General features: G+C 32.6%; 3 protein-coding genes across 5 annotated transcripts; 1 reads left to right on the forward strand and 2 right to left on the reverse strand.

The window, feature by feature from the left end:
• Positions 1–3372: 3372 nt before the first annotated feature.
• LOC133315489 (uncharacterized) lies at positions 3373–5037 on the forward strand. Its single transcript, XM_061517123.1, has 3 exons — positions 3373–3739; positions 4428–4619; positions 4704–5037. Exons 1-3 carry the CDS (start codon positions 3512–3514, stop codon positions 4860–4862), a joined length of 579 nt encoding a protein of 192 aa, XP_061373107.1. The 5' UTR covers positions 3373–3511; the 3' UTR covers positions 4863–5037.
• Positions 5038–5289: 252 nt separating this feature from the next.
• Positions 5290–10632, reverse strand: LOC133315461 (transcription factor E2FB-like). Its single transcript, XM_061517090.1, has 14 exons — positions 10217–10632; positions 9041–9230; positions 8789–8848; positions 8081–8166; positions 7916–8004; positions 7769–7823; positions 7380–7432; positions 7234–7284; positions 7080–7128; positions 6892–6957; positions 6729–6805; positions 6342–6561; positions 5961–6027; positions 5290–5794 (listed from the first exon to the last, which is right to left on the reverse strand). The coding sequence occupies exons 1-14, from the start codon at positions 10415–10417 to the stop codon at positions 5664–5666; spliced, it is 1395 nt and encodes a 464-aa protein (XP_061373074.1). The 5' UTR covers positions 10418–10632; the 3' UTR covers positions 5290–5663.
• A 2881-nt stretch (positions 10633–13513) lies between these two features.
• LOC133315443 (5'-3' exoribonuclease 3-like) lies at positions 13514–18970 on the reverse strand. Of its 3 annotated transcripts, none has more exons than XM_061517083.1 (23): positions 18800–18970; positions 18589–18694; positions 18374–18450; positions 18077–18268; positions 17820–17939; positions 17650–17712; positions 17511–17561; positions 17260–17430; positions 17088–17165; positions 16825–16974; positions 16592–16735; positions 16349–16444; positions 16111–16206; positions 15907–15977; positions 15685–15813; positions 15503–15579; positions 15376–15416; positions 15205–15279; positions 14966–15096; positions 14682–14780; positions 14515–14590; positions 14296–14366; positions 13514–14221 (listed from the first exon to the last, which is right to left on the reverse strand). In XM_061517083.1, the coding sequence occupies exons 1-23, from the start codon at positions 18959–18961 to the stop codon at positions 13663–13665; spliced, it is 2835 nt and encodes a 944-aa protein (XP_061373067.1). In that variant the 5' UTR covers positions 18962–18970; the 3' UTR covers positions 13514–13662. The 3 variants fall into 3 exon arrangements, with proteins under 3 accessions (XP_061373067.1, XP_061373059.1, XP_061373063.1); XM_061517075.1 differs by having other exon boundaries at positions 14682–14783; XM_061517079.1 differs by lacking the exon at positions 18800–18970 and having other exon boundaries at positions 14682–14783; positions 18376–18450; positions 18589–18616.
• Positions 18971–21053: the final 2083 nt, after the last annotated feature.

A 21053-nucleotide genomic window follows, 5' to 3' on the forward strand; every position in this document is an offset into this window, starting at 1 on the left:
TGAAGATTTGTGGAAAGATTCCTTCTATGTTTTTCCAGTCGTTGCTCTTGAGCCATCAACAAGGCTTCAATCTCACCAACAGTGTAAGGATCCGAACGTGAGATAACTGATGTTACAAAAGCATCATAATCTTCATTTAGTCCATCAAGTATCGCATCTATATGATCTTCACAATCAACAGGTGAACCACATGCTGCCAAAGAGTCCACTGTTTTCTTGATTGTGAGAAGGTACTTTGACACATCACCTTCCTTCTTTATGTTCTTTAACTGCACTTTCAGTTGCTTAATCTTTGCTCTCGTTTGAGACATGAAAAATTCTTCAAGTTTCTGCCAAACTTGGAAAGAGCTGGAACAACCAACTACACGCATGTAGATTGACTCAGACATGGACGATAGTAACCAAGAAAGGATCAACTGATCTTGTTGAGCAGTGACAGCAGCTGTCTGCGTATTTGTGACCTGTGTAGCATGAGGTGCACCATTGCCAACACTTTCTGCACCTTCTTCAGCAGAGGTTCTTGCAACAGGTACTGAATCTTGAACTTCTTGAGTTATGAACTTGATCAAATCATAACCTTTGATTGTAGCTAATGCTTGTTGTTTCCATGGCAGGAAATTGTCTTCATCTAGCTTAAAGGAGACTGGATTGGAGAATGTATGGACAGAGTTTTGCACAGCACGATTTGGCTCCATGGATCAGATCTAGCTCTGATACCATGTGAGGTATCAGATTTGAGAGAAGAAGAAAAGGGAAAATTGTAATCTATTATTGAAAATGAAAGTTAACTTACATATAGGTGTGTAACTCTAGCATATATACTCTTAGCCTAGATAAATCACAGCCATACATTAATAACTGAATGATCTCAACCATTCAGTACTAACAGCCTAACTAACAGACTAACTCACTAACAGTACAAACAGACTAGCTGAGTGATGTTGGGCTGGGCCTCAGGGCCTCTATAGCCTTCAGCCTCTCAGATTTCAGAACACGCACATAGAGGAACCTATAATAATTTTTACAGCAATAAGAAGATATCAGTTTTTTGTTTTTAAAAAAAATTAAAGGGGTAAAATTAAAAAAAATAATTATTATGCATAACAATAAAAGCAGCTGAGAAGGCCGTGTGACACATTAGTCACTATATAGTTTGCTTAGTTATAAAATTACATGAGGTCTAAAACTTGATGTAAGACAAAGAAAGGTAAATTAAAGGCATATCGGTTTAAATAAGACATAAAGCAATCCCTTAAAAATATATTAAGCTCATGAGCTGTTGACTTTAGATCCAGAAAATTTTCTTTATGTCTATACATTTAGGGTGGGGGTTTGGGGGCGTTGCCCCCGATTTTTATTTTTTTAAAGATCGTGATCATGATCTAATTTTTGCTTCCACTTCAAAAGTAAAGCTTTGGTGAATCAACCAAAGTTTTAAGAAAATAATCAATAATGATAATTTAAAAAAAATAAACACCACAAAAAGATATTTATAAAATATAGTATAATTATAAGGGTTAATCGATCAAAAACTCACCTTTGTTGATGTTTATTTGATCCAAAGTTAACCACTTTTGTTTCACAAAAAAGTCAAAAATCCCATACGATTCTCATCCACTTGATAAAGATTGAATTTCAGGAATCGTTGATGTCTATTAAGATTTGGAGCTAATAAAATTTATGTAAAAAAGAGAGAGAAAGACAAAGCAACATGGTAGGATTTAAGCTTTTAAGTTTTTAAGTGTAGGGGTTGGTTGGGTTGGGCATATATTTACCTTTTTTTCTTTCAATCTTTCTATTTTTTTTATTTTTTATTTTACTTGACTTGAATCACACATTTCATGTAAAAAAAATTTTCCACTCAAGTTTGTGTCTGTAAGTGCAGACATCTGCAACCATTTGGGTCCGCTATTATATATATTAAGGATTCTTTTTTTTCATATTACTGAAGAATTTTTTCTTCTATTAATAAAACATCGAACTGTGTGCCACAGTTTTTTTTTAATAAATAGTGAGATCCACCACATCTTGTATTTATAGTAAAAGAAAGAATTCTCTTGTATCATCAGAATTCTTTTCGCCATATATTAATACATTGCATATATGGCTTAAGTTCTTCGGAAGAAGATGTGGCGTGATGGTCCAAATGGTGTAGATGTAATTTGCTAACCTGAGTCATGTGTTTATTTGCTGTGACACAAATGGCAGTCTTATCTAAATCAACTGGATTCCATCATAGGCACTAATCGATGTGCCCTTCTTCCTCTTCAGTCCTTTTATTTTTTAGATTTTTCAATGTATTATGAGTATAATACACTAAAATAAGGCCAAGTCTTATATAGGACCCCCATGCATAGAGAACGTCTAGATATGTGCAGTCTACCCAAATCAATTTATGCAAAAAACGTGTCCTTGAAATTTTAAATTAATTAAACATGTAGGTAGTAAGAATCAATCACACTTTAATTATTTGGTGGAAAACGCTTCAATATTGGGCTAAGATATTAATACTTTTTTACTTCTTTTATTGTATAAACTATCATTACACACTCAATATAATTAAGAAAGCAACAGTATGATCACTTTAACGTTTAAACAAAAATTAAATCGGTACGGGATATAAAATGAAAAAAAAAATGAAATTGAGAGAAAATTAGTAAATTGTTGTTGTGTGTTTGGTTGAATGGTAAATATTTTTACTGTGAAGTCATTACAAATAAATTTATAAAGAAGGGTGTAAATAAATTTGTAAGATAACTTCAGTTAAAAATGTAGTATCTGGTTATGTGTATGAAAAATACTTTATTGGTAGAGATAAAATCCATTTCGGTGATCTCTATGCCTCAAAAGGATTAGTCTTCGACGGTCGGCCGGAGAATACCTTAAGGAAACTAAAAAAAAAAAAAATACAATGCCTTAGCCACAAAAATAAATAAATAAATAAAAACCTTTATTGTGAAAATATAAATCTAAGATCAAATTATCTTTTCTCTCGATGTGTAACTAGCATGTATAGTTGTACATTATGCATAATATGGTACAAGAATTGATTTTCCCGTTGGTTCTATACATCTGACAAAGCGAATGGACTAAGAAGAAAGAACCAATGTCTATATAATAAAAATTGTTGATATACAAAAAATAATATAAGAAAATGAAGTAATTGTTGTGCTGGTTGTGCTGGTATTGCTATATGTCCCTTCCCATGACAATAAATTTCAAGGCACAAGCCTTGGCTGCATCTCATTATTGGGCTTATTTTGTGAGCCCATTGCAATGGACCAAGAGGACTTTCCCATTGTTACATGTGAGTGGGGTGTGAACAACGAAACTAATTATAAACCTGATATTTTGTCCCGTTAGTATCGTATAATATCTTATTTCTTTGTTGGCTCAAGTGAGCGCACAGAAAACTTTGTGTGTCTCTTAGATTTTCTATCTTTTTCTGTTTACAATTTTGATCATCAAAGAACATATGCTTTGAGTATTAGGTACAAGACAGTAAAAAACAATGACAACATTTCTGCTACTCCCATCACCACCTTCTTGTGCTTCTTTACTGAGCAAGGAGACTAATAGATTTTGCAATCATGCTTCATTTCACTCACACAAATCCCATGTAAAGGGTTTCAGAGTTAGAGCTCTTAGAGAGAAAACAGAGGAAATCAAAAGCCCTTCACAACCATCTTCAGCTGAGGAAGTTACAAAGAAGTATGGCCTTGAAGCTGGTCTATGGAAGGTGCCCATTTCTTTCTCTCATCTACTTTGGCTTATCTAGGAGTATGTGGTTGATAAAATTTTCCAATTTTATTAATCAAAGGGTTCTTATTTTTTGGGTGGTTTCCTGTTTATGTGTAATTGCTAGTAAGCTACCACTTTTACTTGGCTTAAATTTGGATTGAGCTTAGACTTAGAGAAAGTCAAAAGTATGCTCGAAGGGTATCCCAGGATATTACTATTTTGGTTGCTGAAATTTTTAGGGAAAGAAAATAGAAACCTTGAAAAAATTCTGTCGAACCAGTGAGGGAAAAATGACTAGTTTTGCTTGTAAAAAAGAATTCGGGTTGCTTCCTTGTTGCCTTTACTACAAAAGATGTGCCACTTGATCAAAGTTTTATTTTTGAAGTCATCTGCTTATGTGTTTATCCCTGAATTGTAGGTTTTCTTTCCATTTCTTCCTTTAGCCTCCTTTTCCCCCCAATTTCGGGGGAGCAAATGATGGGTTTTTTTTATCTTCAAGGAATAGTTAGTAGGTAATCAGTACATTTTTTTTACTCTATCTAAAATTAAAATTGTGTTCAAGGTTCAAATCCTGTAAATAGCCTCTTTATAATTATATAAGGCTGCATACAACATTGTCCTCTTCCTACCTTTGCTAATTTTAACGAGGAGTGATTTATCTAAATGAAAATTGTGGTCTTTTGCAGATTTTCAGCTCAAAGGAGGAAGAAAATGGTAATTCTGAACAACAGAAATCAAAGGGTGATCAAGCCAAGGAATTGCTAGCAAAATATGGAGGAGCATACCTGGCCACCTCCATTACTCTGTCATTAATCTCTTTCACTCTTTGTTATGTACTAATTGGCGCCGGAATTGATGTCCAAGCTTTGCTACAGAAGGTGCAACGCTTAAACAAAGCCTAGTGTAGATTGCAATCTAATCTAAAACAAACTGATCTAAAACCTAATGTTTATTATCTTCAGGTAGGAATCTCAGCTGATGCGACCGGCGAAAAAGTTGGTACCTTTGCTTTGGCATATGCTGCGCATAAAGCTGCATCTCCAATTAGGTTTCCTCCCACAGTAGCTCTTACCCCAATTGTGGCAGGTTGGATTGGAAAGAAAGCTGATAAAGATAAGTAGCTTGTAGTGGTACCTTCCAATACCAAACAAGGCTTTATTGTAATATGCTTCTTCTAATATTTTCAATTCCGTTGGCAGATGAACATTTGTCTTTTACACTAATGGGCATGTACATCCTCTTTTTATTCTGAACAATAATGAAAATTATGCACAATAATAAACAATCTATATCCAACGAATGTCCGTCACTAATCTTGCTATAATTTCCATTTCCGCTCCATACTAGAATTGCTACTGTTCAATAGTGAATTACTGTTTATTTTCAGTAATATTGGAATATCAAGAAAGCGGAACAGATAGAAACAAGGTAACAAGATGACCCTAGGATCTTGGATGAAACTTATCATTTCACCAACAATATTAGGGATTGCGCACATTGGAACCATTCAAATGAACGGATTGCGATAAGTGATAACACAGCCTGAGACTCAGCATAATTCTATTACAATTTGCATTCCGAAGCGTATTTTTATTCCTTGCCAAACATAGACAACGAGCTAAGTGCTTTAGAAAGCCAAGGCTTACAATATACAAAGATGGGTTAAGCAAAGCCGCAATATTTTTTTCTTGAACAAGGTCGCTTGGATTATGTAATATTAACTGTACAATGTGCCAATGACTGGCCCCTCAGTTCCTCGGACGAGCTTCCTGTAGAAACATTGAGAAAGCATCTTCATGGAGCCTTCAATCCAACCTCGGGGACTGAGAGGATACAAGAGGGAGATGGCTGGATGTCATAGGTTCTTAGTGGGAAAGGAACACTACTTTCCCTATGAATTCGCAATATATCCTTTAGAAGCTTCAACCTCCAGCAGGCTTAGATGCAGCAGACACCTCACCTGCGTTTGAAGGATGAATTGGTGTTGTAGTGTGCTCATGAGTCATACAATAATCTTCTTGAAGTGTATCCAGTTCATTCCATTCAACACCAGCTGTAAAAGCACCAAGGAAATTTCAAAACATCACAAAGCTCAGATTTCTTGTTCTTCTATTTTTAAAAAACATGGAACTTCCATACCCCCACGGGATGGTGTGTGAGCATGTGTGTGTGTGTATCATGCGAAATGAAATGGAGGCTAAGGTGTCCAGAGAGGATACGTTCTGTTCTCCACATGTCAGTTATGCTAACATCGGCATCTGATAAAAGCCAGTAATCAGCATTACACTGCAAAGAGAGGGGGGAAAAAACTTCAAATGAGCTCCAAGACTTTTGCTTTCATTTCTTAAATCAGAATCAATATTAACAACTTCATGCCTCCAACAATGAAAGATGCAATAATTTGTACCCAAAAAAATATAAAGAAAACACGCAATATTTGCATACAATTTTGAAAAATAACATCCTACAACTTTTGAAACTTTGTTGCCATGATAAGATACACTCTTTCCTCACAATTTGTAATAATATATGTATTCTCGTCTCAATTGTTCTTTGCAAATCCATAAAACTAAAATCTCACAGACTGAGGTGATACTTACAGCAACATCTGAAGGAACAATCTTCATGATCCCACTTACAAAGTCCTGAGAGGAAGTAAAATCTGAACTAGGCCCATGACCATCTTGTCCGTGCACCTCTATGTCCTTTCCTGTATCCTCTGGGGCTACTGCTGATTGATGCTTGTTAAGTTCTGGACTGGGTGGAAATTTGGGTGCAACATCAACACCATTAATCTCCTCAAACTTTTCTTCAAATTGACTAGAATGACAGAGAGAAAAGGGAGATCAGGAGTGTCAATTTTATTACATGTTGCAATTGTCAAGCATCATTTCTTCATCTGGCATTGTCATCAGACCATGCTATTGCAATAACAAAGTGATCCTTGAGGTAAACGATTTTCGAACCACCAAAAAAGGTAAGCATACCTAACAAGGTAAACATCTATTGGGCCCATTGTGCTTCTCAGGACTATCCTGTATCTCCTCTGGGGATAATCAACAGCCTAACAGAACATGGGGAATTTCCATTGAGAAAGATGCATTTGATATTAGTAACTTCTAAGTAACTCTACACACCCTCTCAAAATACCTCATCAGGATCAGGGACCTCCAAAGTGGTGCCATGTGGAGCTTTAATTGCTATTAAGGTTTCATTCTGGCATTTAAAAAAAAAAAAAAGATCAGTTACAATCCACAATATTATATTATAAGATGCAAAGAAAACATAGACTCACCATATAAAAATATTTATTAAAATGCATAGATAAAGACACTAACCTGGAAGCAAGGCAAGTTCTTTATATCTTCCTCAGTGACAAAAAGCAACCTATGAAGGTGGAAATAGATTCAAGAAAAACACATCAAATAAAGTTATGAACATAAAAATGTGGCAAAATGACCAAAATATGGATAAAGGTAACACAAATATTACTTCTCATTGTTTTCGTCTTCACTAAGATTCCGTAGTTTTTCTTGCATCTCCCTGCAATAATTAGAAAAATTGAATCAATTAATAGATAAACACAAACAATGCAATTAATCAGTAAAGAAGAATCAGCAAAGGCATGGCACCCAAACCTTATTTGTTCATCTAACCGGCGCTCCTCCATTGTAAGATTTTCAACTTCTGCCTGCAGATGAGAAACATAAATAAATCAAATGGCAACAAATTTCGGGAATTAATATTTCCTTTGAAGTCTTGTATATGCAATAAATTATATAAACCTGAATGCAATCCCTATACCCATTGCAAAGCAAATTACATGATTACTGAAATTCAAGTCAGGATGACCACACATTTATTTCAGCCAAAACAATAAAAAATCTGTTTCATAAGCTGCCTCACTTAACATAGAAAAGGAAAGTTCTTGACTATAATCATAAACTGAATCTATCTCAGTGTTTATATCTTCCAAAGAAAACTATCTCCGTGTGAATTCTAAGCAGAAAATCGAATCATTCCTAACCTGTAAGTTAGCAAAACTATCATCAGCCTCCCCTGGCCTGGAAACATCCAGTCCCCTGACCAATCATCAAAGGAGTTGGTAAAAAAGTTTCAACAATTTGGATAACAAATATGACAACAATGACAGAGGCATAGAAAGCATTCCTACTTCCATTGAATTCTGTTCTTTAGCTTCTTTTCTATAAGGCCAATCCCTTCAAGAACATTTGTTATATCGTATATCCTCCTCTTTTGCACCTGTAGATACAAAAGCATCATTAAGTAATCCAACTTTAAAGCATGGAATCATTAGACCAGAAGAAAATATATTAACCTCTAGTGTGTCAGCAGCTTTATTCAGATCAAGAATACCATCCTCTGCTTGTTTGATCAAATTGATGAACTTCTTTGTCAACAGACCTTTTTAAAAAAAAAAAAAAAAAAAAAAGGAGAGAGAGAGAAAAGATATATAGGATAATTAAAAGAATGTATAAAGAGACTTTATTTCATCAGTATAACATATAAAGAGGTTAAATTACACTTTACCACCCACTAGTTCAACCATTTTTCAAATAAACCCATTTAACTTTTTTTGTCACTTAACCCCCCTCCCAAACTTTGGTTTAACTTGAAAATGTTAACTTCTCAGTTAACTTTAAAGGCAATTTAACATTTTCTCAACCTACCCACCTAAATTTTATTCTTTCAGGGGGTAATGTGTAAAATAAACAGTAACTTTAGGGTGGCATGTTGAGAAGAAGTTAAAGTACAGGAGGTGATGCGTAAAATAAAATAATAAATAATAAATGAAGTTAAAAGTTAATTGAAAAATTAATGTTTTCAACTTAAGCCAAAGTTTTTTTCTTTATAGAATCAACTTAAACCAAAGTTGAGGGAGGTTAAGTGACACCAAAAAAAAGTGGAGGTTATTTGAAAAAGGATGAAACTACAAGGGTGTAATTTACCCTACAAAGAGTTGAAATAACAATAAAACCCTAATGATCAACAATGATCTAACGAAGACTGAGCAATGCTGTAATACCTAAAGAGCTGTCATAACGACATGGACCAGCAGGAGTGAGGTTATTGCCTGAAGGAGAACCTGCCATATTTATAGAAAAAATATCAAAAAAATTTGCATGCCAAATTTGACAGGTAAAGGAAAGATGGTGAATATTAATTGACAGCGATCTAGTTGGCAACCAAAGTTTTGGTTAACCTAAATTTTCTCCAATATTTATCAAAACCATAAACATAGAAGCCTACTATACAAAGTTTGGAAGATAATATTCACCAATATTTGAGCCTGGGGTTTGAGTTCCAGATCTGTTACATTTTGTCAGCCTAGAGGATTTGCCTCCCTTCCCCATCTTTCCTGATACAGGTGTCTGGAAAGGACTATTAGCTGCTTCAGTGGATCCAGGAATCATCCTATCACCAGAATCAGCTTCAAAATCAACTGTTTCACTCTTCCGCTTCAATTGCTGAATTGTACAAATATAATAGTTGCTATCAATAGAAAAGATAATACACAGAAGAAGTTCAAATTGTAAGAATTACGTTTTCATAATTGACTCATACCATAATGGACAATCTATATATAGCTTCACATCATTGAAAAAGGTAATTGAAAAGTAATATTTACTTACAATATCCATAAATGGCAATTGACGACACAAGCATAACTCAATAATTGTAAAGATACCAATAGACCTTTGAAAAGAACAAGACGAAAAGGCAGCATTCCACAACATTTAAAAGAATTGGTAGGTCAATCCATCACAAAACTATGCACAATTCAACTTTGAACATGATCATTTTTCTAATATATTGTTAATTTGTGATCACTCAATTTGAAACCCTCAATTGAAAACACTTTTCTCGGAGCCCCAAAGACAGAAGCGCTAGGCACATGCACAAATTTATACAACTGCTTCCATCAGATAGTATGAAAGGCATCCGAAGGAAATGCAACATTGCTTCACTCAGAATTCCTAGCTGAGGAACATATGCATGGAGTGACTCATTTCTGGTCAAATATTTAGGAACATATGCATTTGGCAAAAGCTCCAAGGCCGATATTAGGTTGAGTACAAATTATTCAACTAAAAGATAACCAAAAAAATAATAATATAATAATCAGCCACTAGTTCCTCCATATATTTTCAATTTTTCTATGCACTAAATTTGAACAAAAGGACTTGTTTACTAAAACCCGAGTTATAATTTACCTCTAGTGTTACCTCCAAAACTAATTCAGCGACTAATTTCAACAAATTAATAAATCAGCAACTGATTAAAGCCTTAAATTGAACAGATCTCTAATTTTCTACATAATCATCGAGCACTGAACTAAAAACCCACTCTCAAAACTCAATAAAACTCAGCAGCAACCAAAATAAAAAATAAATAAATAAATAAAAATATCTAAAAAAATAAATAAAATAAAATAAAATTAGGAAATACTGACGGGAGTCTTAACGACGATTGCTTCGGCCTCTTGGTCAACATTTCGGCGGTGGTCGGTGGCGAAGCGATGATAATCTCCGGCAGCTACGAAGGGCGGTTTCATGGACGAGAACGGGAGTTGCCGTTTCATCGACTGCATGATCTGCTCCGGCGGGTTAGCCGACGCGGCGGCGGCGGCGGGGGAAGCTCGCGTGCCCGACATCCAACGGTCGGAGATCGAAGGTCGGAGCGGGATCGAGAGGGGTTGAGGGTTCGAGATTGATTGGAAAAGAGGAATTGGAAGAATCGGAAGAGGAAATGAGAGGGAAAAGGAGGAGATCTGGGTGTTTGGGAAGTGAGAAAATAAAAAAGCGGGAGAGAGAAAGAGAGCAGAAAACGAGGGAAAGAGAAGAGAGAAAGAGAGAGGTGAAGAAGGAGGGAATTTGGTTCGGATATAGATGTGGAGGGAAGAAGCACTTATACAATAATTCACAAATTAAATAATTACTATTTATTTCCCTAAAAAAAAAGAAACAACAAAATTTTATTATTTTTTTAATTTAAATTTTAAATAAAAAATTTTATTTTATGTGTATCTCTCCCTTTAAATGACATAATTTTATATCATTTAAAATGACAAACATTTTTTTCTATTATATTATTTTGTAATTTTTTTTTCGATAAATAATATTTGTCGTTTTAAATGACTTAGAAAGTATTAGTTTAGGTGAAAGAAAGAGATAGACAATATAAATGATGAAAAAAGTAATAATTTTTTTATTAATTTAAATTTAAAATAAAATATATTAATTTTAACTAAAAAAATTGTGCTTTAAAAAACAAATATTAAATAAAATATATTAATTTTAACTAAAAAAATCGTGCTTTAAAAAATAAATATATTTTTATTATTTTATATTTATTTCTTGAATTCTCATTTTATTATAAGGAAAAAACAATTAATACACCGAAGTTTGCCTCTTACTTAAACCGCTTGTATTCGGTTAAGGTTCCGCGCGAATCACATGTATAATAGTCTTTCAAACTTCTCCTACATTTTGTTACATAAGCCACCACCTACTAAAATTCAACCAAATTATTTTTTTATTGGAGATTGTTAAATACAAAATTTTATTTAAAAACAAATTTTATGATTTTTATTTATTTTTATTATTTGATTACAAAGTATATTGATTAATAAATTCAATTAAAATTATTGTGTTGATTTTTTAATAAAAAATAATAAAATATAAACACTCCCGTCTGTTTTTTATTTTTTCATCAACTGTCATAAGAAAATTTGACAAGTTGTCGTAAGAAAAAATAGTATAATTAGTTTTCAAGTACAACTGCCAACAAGTGAAAATTCTCATAATATTTTTCATAAACACACATATACTATGACGAAAAGAGGAGTCTGTTATCAAAAAAACAAAAAAAAAGTCTATGGCAGCCATAGAAATAGAGAGCAAGCTATCAACAAAGTCCGACACAGTTGATAGATAGTTGAATTCCTTAAACATGATGACAGGGATTTGATTCTTGGCTGTGTGTATAGAGAAGGCTTTGTTAGAAGAGGTTTATCCACTTACTGTGATCTTACACCTCGAAAGGATTAGTCTTCGACTGTCGGCGGGAGGATACCATTTTTTCTACAGTTACTGCGGATAACTTATCTGCAATAAGCCTAATACGACATTATTTTGGGACGGAAATCATAGTATTTTTTGTAATTTTAATTTATTTCAGAGTTATTATAGTCTTTATAATTATAATTATTTAATTTTTCAATTTCAAAACGACGTTGTTTTGAGAATAAATGCAGATAACTTATCTGCAGTAATTGCAGAAACATTATTCTGTAAAATAATAATGTCATATTTTTTCCGTATTTTGTTAATTAAAAAATAAAGACGGTTCGAGTTGAAATGCGCATCATATATTAATATTAAAACCAATTATTAAGGTTGGCTTGTGTTGATGTTAAAAATTATTAAATGTTGGTACGTGTTTGTTCTGAATGAATAAAACCAATTATTAGCAATTTAAATTATTTTGACCCGTCGTACATGTCCAAATTCCTTTTTCTTGATAAATAATTGATTCCTGAATTTTGTTAGAGAAAAAGACTTTTTATATTGTTAGAAAAAAATTTCTCCTACCATCCTTATTCCGATATTTGTGTAAAATCTATTTTTTTTTAAGGTTAGCTCACTCTTTTCTCTCTTAGTTGGAAAGCTCCAACTTCTTATGCAAGTCAATTTTATTATTTATAAAATTGTTTGGATTTTCACAATCAACCTATTTAATTTTGTAAAAAGAGATGAATAGATATATCATGATAGTTTTCCTAAAAACTCATATCTTTTTGTTATATACTATGAATTAAAAATTACTATCTTAACCCAAGGTGTAGCTCAGATGGTAAGCAGAGTATAGCTTAAAGGTCGGCCTCCGGTGGCTGATAAAGTCATGAGTTTGATTCTTACGAGAAGCACTTTGAGGCCATGAAAATTGATGGTAAGCGGAGTATAGCTTAAAGGTCGGCCTCTGGTGGCTAATAAAGTCATAAGTTTGATTCCTACGAGAAGCACTTTGAGGTCATGAAAATCTTCTCGCTCCAAACCACGAAGGGATTAGTTTCATCCTACAGGGTGTAAACACCTTGAATTTACTAAAAAAAAAAAAGTTCACCAATACCCATGTGGTTTGTTTCAGAATCATCTATTCTCCTGTGATTTTTTTTGTATCACATATCGCCTGTACTTTGTAAAAAATAAAAAATCACAAGAGGCATAATTGATTTTGAAACAAACCACATGAGCGTTGATGAACTTTTCCCCAAAAAAATATTATATTTTTATATATTATTTTAAGCCAAACAATAACCATACTGGAACATACAATGTGACTAAAATAAGATCTAACAACAATAAAAATTAAATTATTGCAACATATTTTAAGCAGTCAAGTGTTTTCTCATATACTCACTATTATTATCTAAGCATATAATCTTCTGATTAGAGTTTGTTACAAATCTTGAATTAGAGGAAAAAATCATGATTTTGAAGTACAAAGTTGCTTAGCTTCAATCAATTTCAAGAAGTACATGCCCTTAAAAAGGGTAATCTATTAACTCCTATAAACTAATCCGCTTCAGTCTCTATCAATCTCAAGTTATTCACTCATGTCATATAGCAGTGTTAATAACAAATAGCTAATTATTCAAGTGATTAAAGACATGTACTCGTCTTACCCAAAAAAATAAAACAAAAAAGTTAAAGACAGCACCTAACATTTCTCTCCTATGAAGCAACAAAAGATAATGGGAACACAACTCATTTTGAGGACATTTCAAAATGCTAGCATAAGACAAAATGAAACAAGCATAAAAGCACAATAAAAGTTGACCTCATTCCCTGCAGAGCCCCTTTTTAACATTTTTCAAAACAACACAAAAAAACACCCCTAACAACGATTTTGATCCTTCACTTGGGCACCACTCCATTGAGGCCTCAATGAATTGTTAGTAGAAACAGTCCTCCATGAATTTACATTATTAGAACCCTGCTGAAGTCTACCTCTTCCCCTACCAAAAGGCATAGTTTCAGATTGTGAACCTTGATGATAAGAACCATTGTTATATGATTGAAACTGAGATCTTCCATTAGGCCTAGACATATGATTAGACTCTGATATTCTTAATTGCCTAAAGTTATCCATAAAGTTCTGTGATCTTGTGTCTCTCATTGCATTGACATTATAAGATCCTGCATCCATAGGTTGTTTATGAAAAGGAGACAATGATGATATTTTCTCATTTTCCATGGTATCAATCCTTTTCATGTTGAAATCATTGCTTGGCTTCCCTCTACCTGAACTCCAACCAACACCAACACCTTTGTGAAGGACTTCAGGAGAAACATTTGATGAGAAGCTTCTTGTATGTTGAATAGTTTCATTAGAGGGAAACTTTGAAGTTCTGCTATCACTGTTTGCATTCCTCCACTTGTCATGAATCCGCATCCTGAATTTTCAAGTTGGTCAATTACAGAATTATATGTAACAAAGTAAAAGGAAGGAAGAGCAAAATTGCCATACCTATCAAAATGACTTTGATTCTGAACTTCATGCCAGAGTTCTGTTTCCATTATGTCATCTTCAAAGATCGTCTGTAGAAAATGCATTTGGAATGATTTTCAAGCCACAAAAGACATTTTTCAACATCAAGGTTCTCCTTGAGTAACTATTATTCTTTTGTGTAATCCATGATAGAAAAATGGAACGATGCTAAAGAGATTTAACATAACTAGATTTTACCTTTGTTGGAAGGTTTAAACCTGAAAGTAAACCAGGAATACGATTACTATGTACAGGCAGCTCATAATGGACGCATCTGCAACATAAAACGATATCAAAACAATACAAAATTTTCTAAAGCTGAATGCTAATTATAAAAATGAAAACCATAATTTTTTATAGCATACAAGACACGATCTTCTTGAATGTTGTCATGAATATCCATCCCTGAGCAAGGCTCCTCCACATACTCATGGCAAAGACTTATGGTACCCCCAATGCCATCACTGCTAAGAGTATGAGAAATTAAGAATAAATAACAATCAAAACACTAAATCATACATTATTTCTAACACTATATAGAGACTACAAGATTGTTGCTGGCTATAATAGTAGAAGCAGGAAAAGCATAAAGAGAATGAGACAGGATACAAGCATTATTAACTTCAACAATCCATAACCATTGACCAACCTTATGCTCGTATCTAACTTGAAAGATGGGTTGGGCTGTAGAGAAAGGGAAGAAATTTTCACTGCCAATTTGCTAGTGCTTCTCACAAACAAGCTATCAACTTTGATTGAATTTCTAGTTGCTTCATTTTCCTGAAAAACAATACTTGAATTTTAAAGTACATTCGCAAAACATTGACAATTTAAGTTTTCAAAATATATGTGTGCTGTGGTATACTAAGAAAAATAAGTGATTCATACAGATAATTCCTTCTTGAGTTCTCTGGTTTCAGCCAAAAGCCTTCTTTCATCTATCCATGGGAGTTTACAAATACCCTTATGAAACACAGCATTAGTTTCCGTTAGTATATAATGGACTGCATGAATAACAAAAATCATGATGATTATTAGAAGGGGCTTGAGTGAGATAACCTGCCAAGAGAAGCGCTTTCCTTCTTTGTCAACTTCAAAATCTACAAAACCAAAAAGAGAATAAAAATAAGAACTAGAAAACAAATTCAAAATAGGAAGAAAAAAAAAAACTTCAAAATCAGCTTACCAAGAGGGTAGAAATCTAATATTCTGGAGTGGTCATCCAGCATCAACTGTGCATAAGCATTTGGAAGTGCATGAGCACTGCATTGGAACAAAACCAGATAATTTTATCATGGTAAAGGAAATCTTTAAAAAAATTCAATTTCAAGGTATCTAATGGTATGTAAGATAGGAAACATAAATTACCTCCTTGGGGGTAGAACACTTAAGAGTTGATCAAAAGGTAAGAATGGGACACCTTTCTCAAAATTTAATCTCACCTGACCCATGCCCTTTATGTCCGAAGCAAATGGACCATAGTGGTAAGGATAAAACCTATATTTTGAAGTATTTAGTTCTCATTTTCCATACATAAAAGCATAACAAACATAAGAAATCAAGTTACATGTTTTAACCATATTGGCTTACCATGTCCACGAAGCAACTCCTGAAAAATAGTATTGAAGAACCCACAACAACCCCTCAGTGTACTTCTGGACCTACAATTAAATAGCAATGTATAATCACCACTATTGAATGTTATTTAAAAAAAGGCACAGCTACCTAACATAGGAGTAAAAAGAACAAAACCCAATATCAAATCATTGGCAAAAGTTTTGGGGAACCACATACTATTTCTTTCCTTTTGCACTCAAGGTTAGTGGGGCCTTCCACGGAAAACTTCTCTTTATAATACCTTTCTTTGTAACCAGGAGTTCCCAATTTTATCTGAAACGAATGGTAACAGCACTCACAAAGCATCATTGAATTATATAATAAGCATGCTTTATATCCATTGATAAGAGAACTAAGTCAAACAAAAAATCAACTAAGAAAGAATTAAAAAGGCCTTTTGGTAAAAGATAGATACCTTGTCAGATTGGAAGTCTCCACTCTTAAACAAATCACATTTATCTCTAATGCATTTGTTTAGTTCCTCTTTTAACTCCTTTGTGTTACGCAATATCTAGTAATGATGAGCAAAAAGATAGTCAACAATTCAAAATTAAACTCCATTTATAAATGCTGGGATAAATTATCATCAATATGACAAAAAAAAATATATAAATGAAGACAAATTAAATTCTTGACTGACAAAGCATCCACAACTTACTTCAGCAGATGCAACTGGAACATTAGTAACCAAGAAACCAGGTGATTTTTCGGAATTCATGGCCTTCTTGATGAGAAGAGCAGAATCAGAACTACTTTGATTGTCAAGATCAGAGTAACAAACTGAATTCTGTTCTTCCTGCTTCTGGATAGGAATAATAGAATCAAATGAGTCCAACTTAAACTGTAAAATGTGAATGCTTATGTCCATTATTCAAATATATTTCAACTTACAGCATCCTCATAATTCCTAAGAAGCCTTCTCAATTTCCGCTCTCTTATTTCAGATCTTTTCTTAAAGATTTTCTCTTCATATGTACCAACCATAAGTATAAACTTTTCAACTCTTGATAACTTAACAAAAGCTGCTTTCTTCTCTCCAACCTGCTCTCAAAAATTAGCTACAAATGTGTACTCATAAAATATATTTCAAATTAATGGAATTTAAGAGGGAAAAAGAAAAACATGTAAAAGGAATGAGACAGTAATAATGTTACCCTGCTGATATCCACTAGATATCCTCCAAGTTTAGGGAATTGTTTCTTGTAAACAGTAATCAATAAATCAATAGCTCTCTGACAAGATTAAAGCCAAATTAATGAAAGTTCGCTGACCAAGTATTTATTATTTTATATTCACCATATCTAACAAAAAAATATCTATAGAAACCTCGTGAATATCCAAAGATGGCATGTGGGGCAGAAAATCATTTCCAGCAAAAAAGCACATGAAGATGAAATCATCAATTATCCTCTCAAAATCAATGTTGAAATTTTTGGGAGGATCTTCTATCTTCATGTCTATCTCTAGATATTCCCTCAACAACCAAATATGCAAAAACTGCAGACAGTTACAACCATTAGACTCATTAAGTCATTATAACAACAGCAAAGTTGTAGAATGTAAAACATTTATTATACTTGGAAAGGCTTAGCAGCAATTTGTGGCTTCTGCTCCTGATTAAGGACATCCTGTACTCAAAGTAAGAAATTAATTGTGACAATACAACATATGTAATCAAAGCTAAGAATTTATTGATAGGAATCTTGTCAAAACCACCTCTCTCAATATTGAAAAATAAGGCTCATGTGTTGCCATTCCAAGCATTATAAGATCAGCATCCTACATTTCAAAATCAAAAGATTAAGCTTCAACATATGGAAATCATAAGAAATAAGCACTCTATCAAAAAAAAAAAAAAAAAAATCTTTTAACTACTGTTTTTGTACCAAGCCATATAAGCAGTGGCTTGTGTTTGGATCATATTCAGGAAAACTACGCTGTTTGCGTATGTATGAGATAATCTTGTGTTCCCCTTCTCCAGGAACATTAGCATCAGATAGAATTACCTACGTTCAAATTATCAAAGTAAAGAAGGAAACATTTAATTTGTTACAAAATGACAATAATAAAAAATCAACTAGCATATTAATAACAGAGTGAATAAAGCGTATTATTTTCCAAAAACAAGATTATGTATTCGAACCATAATATCCCTCCATAATGAATCACAGGTTATCCTTAAAGAGATATAGCTTTTAAGGGCCTCTGAGAGTTTATGCATGAACTCAGTGCCTGGTGTTATGATATTAGAATCAGACACTTCAGATTCTTGTTTTGGAAGAACTTGTTTGCCTTCCATTTCATAATGTTTCCGAAGCCTCTCTTCCTCAGCTTCCTATAAATCCAAAAGAAAAAAAACACAAAAACTAAGCCTTATATAGTGATGATGATGAAGACACGATGAATATTACTAAGACATTGGTTATGATTAAAAACTCACACGTATATCATTGTCCTTTGCTGTTCGGAAACGTCTTGTTCTTTGTTGGTTCATTTTAGCCCGTGGGGCTACTCCATCTATGCATGAGAAACACAGAGCCTCCTTAGTTGAACTATACTTTAAAATTAACAAACAATAGCCATAGCTCAAAAAATAAAAAGTATATCACTATGAAATGGTTTAATGATGAGTTATTGAAGGTTTTCTTGTCTCACCAATAGCTAAGTACAATAGCTTTCGAGGCCTAACAATGCTAACTAGCCTATCAATGTAGTCAAAGATGTTCCTGAACACATCTTCGAACGTTGTTGGCTGTGAACTCTGAATGACATAAAAAATTTAGTGGTTAGTATACACGAATTTAAGAAGTTTATATATATAGAAGGAAGCATTAAAACTGTAAGCAAGAGAGAGAGAGTAACGAACGTTGAGATCCTCAGGGTGAAAACATGGGTGGATGATTCCATTCATGTCAAGATACAAGTTATCAAACCCAACGAAATCTGGGTTTGAAATTGCTATATCCACGTTTTCTACCGCCCTTGGATATTTTTCAATCAACCATCTATAAAACGAAGGAACACCCATAGCTGAATGTGTTTCTCAGCTTCTTTCTGGTGTAGAACTTAAATAGACACAAAAAGAAAGAAAAAAATGAAAAAGGAAAAGTTGAAATACCCTTGTCGTTTGCCTTTATTCACTTACTTTATTCTTTTTATTTTATCATTTATAATTGGAAGAAACGTGTGTCGTTTTAAAGGAATAAATATGTGTCATTTTAAAGAAGGTAAAATTATGTCATACGAGAAAGAAATACATAAAGAAAGAAAGAGTAGATCAAAAAAAACTAAAGATATGAAATTGTGAGAATAAAATGACAGAAAATATATCATTTAAAAAAACACATTTTTTTCTTCATGCTACTTTTTTCTAACAAAGTTGCTTCAGAACGATATTAGATTTTGTAATAAATATATCTATTTTATCTTTCTTATATAAAAAAATTTACAAGCTTTGTAAGGATTTTATTTTAGGAGAGATTATATTTATTATTATTTTTTAATACTAAATTTTAATAGTAAATTTTTGTTAATATAACGGTTATAATTTATTGAGTCACATTTATTAAGTAATTATTAATTCTCAATAAATTATAACCGTTAAATTACACAAAATTAACAGTTAAAATTTAATAGTAAAATATAATAAGAAAAAAAAGTAAATATAATCTCCCTTTTTATTATATAAAATATTTTCAGTATTAAACAAAATTTATGAACAAAATAGCTTAAATGTATTTTTAAAAGAAGAATAAAATAAACATGTCAATTAAAAATCCTAACACAATTAAGAAGAGACTTCAATAGAAAAAATATAAAAGGTAAATAATAAGAAAATTACAAGGATGTGGGCGTTTAGTAGGCTATTTGACCATTTTGCCCCTCATTAATTAATTAATAATCACTTTGCCACTGATTCGAAACTATCTACCAATCTGCCCCTCTTTAATCGACTAACTTGAATTTTTAATCGACTAAATGGTTGTTGGGAGATTTAATCGACTAAATCTCTCTACTTAATCGATTAAAAAATCATATTAACTTGTTTTCTTTTGTTGTCTATCGAGAGATTTAGTCGATTAAATAAGGAGATTTAGTCTATTAAATCTCCCAACAACCATTTTTGTCTGTTTTGATCATTTAATCGACTAAAAATGCAAGGTAGTCGATTAAAGAAAGACAGATTGGTAGATAATTTCGAATCAGGAGCAAAATAGTTATTAATTAATTAATAAGAGGCAAAAAGATGAAAAAACCGCGTTTAGTAGCCAATTTTTTTTTTTTTTTGAATTCTTTGGGAGAATTAGAATGTCATGTTTGGTAATAAAAAATACAAAACTTTTTCGGATAAAATATTTGCCCGATTTTGTGTTATGTGTAAATTGTTGCACGCCTACCAATTTTGAAAGTGTATGAATTAGGTGGTATAGGTTTTTGCTAGGGGAAGGAAAAAAGTAACCGAAATAATGTGAACCAAATTAAGTCTGGTTTTTTTGTGTACTATTTGTATGTGCAAATGTACTTCATGAAATGACAGCAAGCTCCTACTACTGTAAAGATGGGATTATTTTATAAAGGGAAATAATACGCCACATAGATTACATCATTTTTCTACACAAATTTATTTTTTGTGCTAATTAATTTTTTTCTTTTTTAATATAAAATATGGGACCTACATTTAACTTCTTTTTACTTTTTTTCTCTCCTACAATCTTACAACATAAGAAAATTTAAACCCTTTTATAAAAATAACTTCACATTTCAACTACTATTTCACAATCAACCAAACATCATCTCAATAAACTTAATTAAATATTTTCAGGACAAATTTTGGTCAATCATGCACAATTTTGTAACTTATCCGGGAAAAATATTTCTCACCACATTCCGACAAAATTATTTTTTCTGTAAAAAATTTTTTGTCAGGTACCAAACATCCCCAAGTGATTCAAAAACAACTATTAAGATGTATTTGAACTTTTCAAAAAAAAAATAATAATAATAAAAGAAGAGGAAGGTTATACTTACAACTTATTTTTGTTTACAATATTTTACAATCATAATCTTAACCGTTGATTTCCGTCTATCAACGATTATTGTTTATTGTGAATTAATAATTA

The sequence above is a fragment of the Gastrolobium bilobum genome, unplaced genomic scaffold (assembly GCF_033153095.1).
Source record: "Gastrolobium bilobum isolate Gb01-03AN ecotype WA unplaced genomic scaffold, APGP_CSIRO_Gbil_v1 utg16407, whole genome shotgun sequence".
Lineage (NCBI taxonomy): Eukaryota > Viridiplantae > Streptophyta > Magnoliopsida > Fabales > Fabaceae > Gastrolobium > Gastrolobium bilobum.

Coding starts and splice junctions, on each gene's coding strand:
- LOC133315489 (XM_061517123.1), top strand. CDS start 3,512: ATGACAACATTTCTGCTACTCCCATCACCACCTTCTTGTGCTTCTTTA. Junction 3,740..4,427: donor TTGAAGCTGGTCTATGGAAG/GTGCCCATTTCT, acceptor GGTCTTTTGCAG/ATTTTCAGCTCAAAGGAGGA. Junction 4,620..4,703: donor TCCAAGCTTTGCTACAGAAG/GTGCAACGCTTA, acceptor TATTATCTTCAG/GTAGGAATCTCAGCTGATGC.
- LOC133315461 (XM_061517090.1), bottom strand. CDS start 10,417: ATGTCGGGCACGCGAGCTTCCCCCGCCGCCGCCGCCGCGTCGGCTAAC. Junction 7,824..7,915: donor AAGAACAGAATTCAATGGAA/GTAGGAATGCTT, acceptor ATGATTGGTCAG/GGGACTGGATGTTTCCAGGC. Junction 6,958..7,079: donor AGAACTTGCCTTGCTTCCAG/GTTAGTGTCTTT, acceptor TTTAAATGCCAG/AATGAAACCTTAATAGCAAT.
- LOC133315443 (XM_061517075.1), bottom strand. CDS start 18,961: ATGGGTGTTCCTTCGTTTTATAGATGGTTGATTGAAAAATATCCAAGG. Junction 17,562..17,649: donor ATTTTTCAATATTGAGAGAG/GTGGTTTTGACA, acceptor CTTTGAGTACAG/GATGTCCTTAATCAGGAGCA. Junction 14,784..14,965: donor AAGTTAGATACGAGCATAAG/GTTGGTCAATGG, acceptor TCATACTCTTAG/CAGTGATGGCATTGGGGGTA.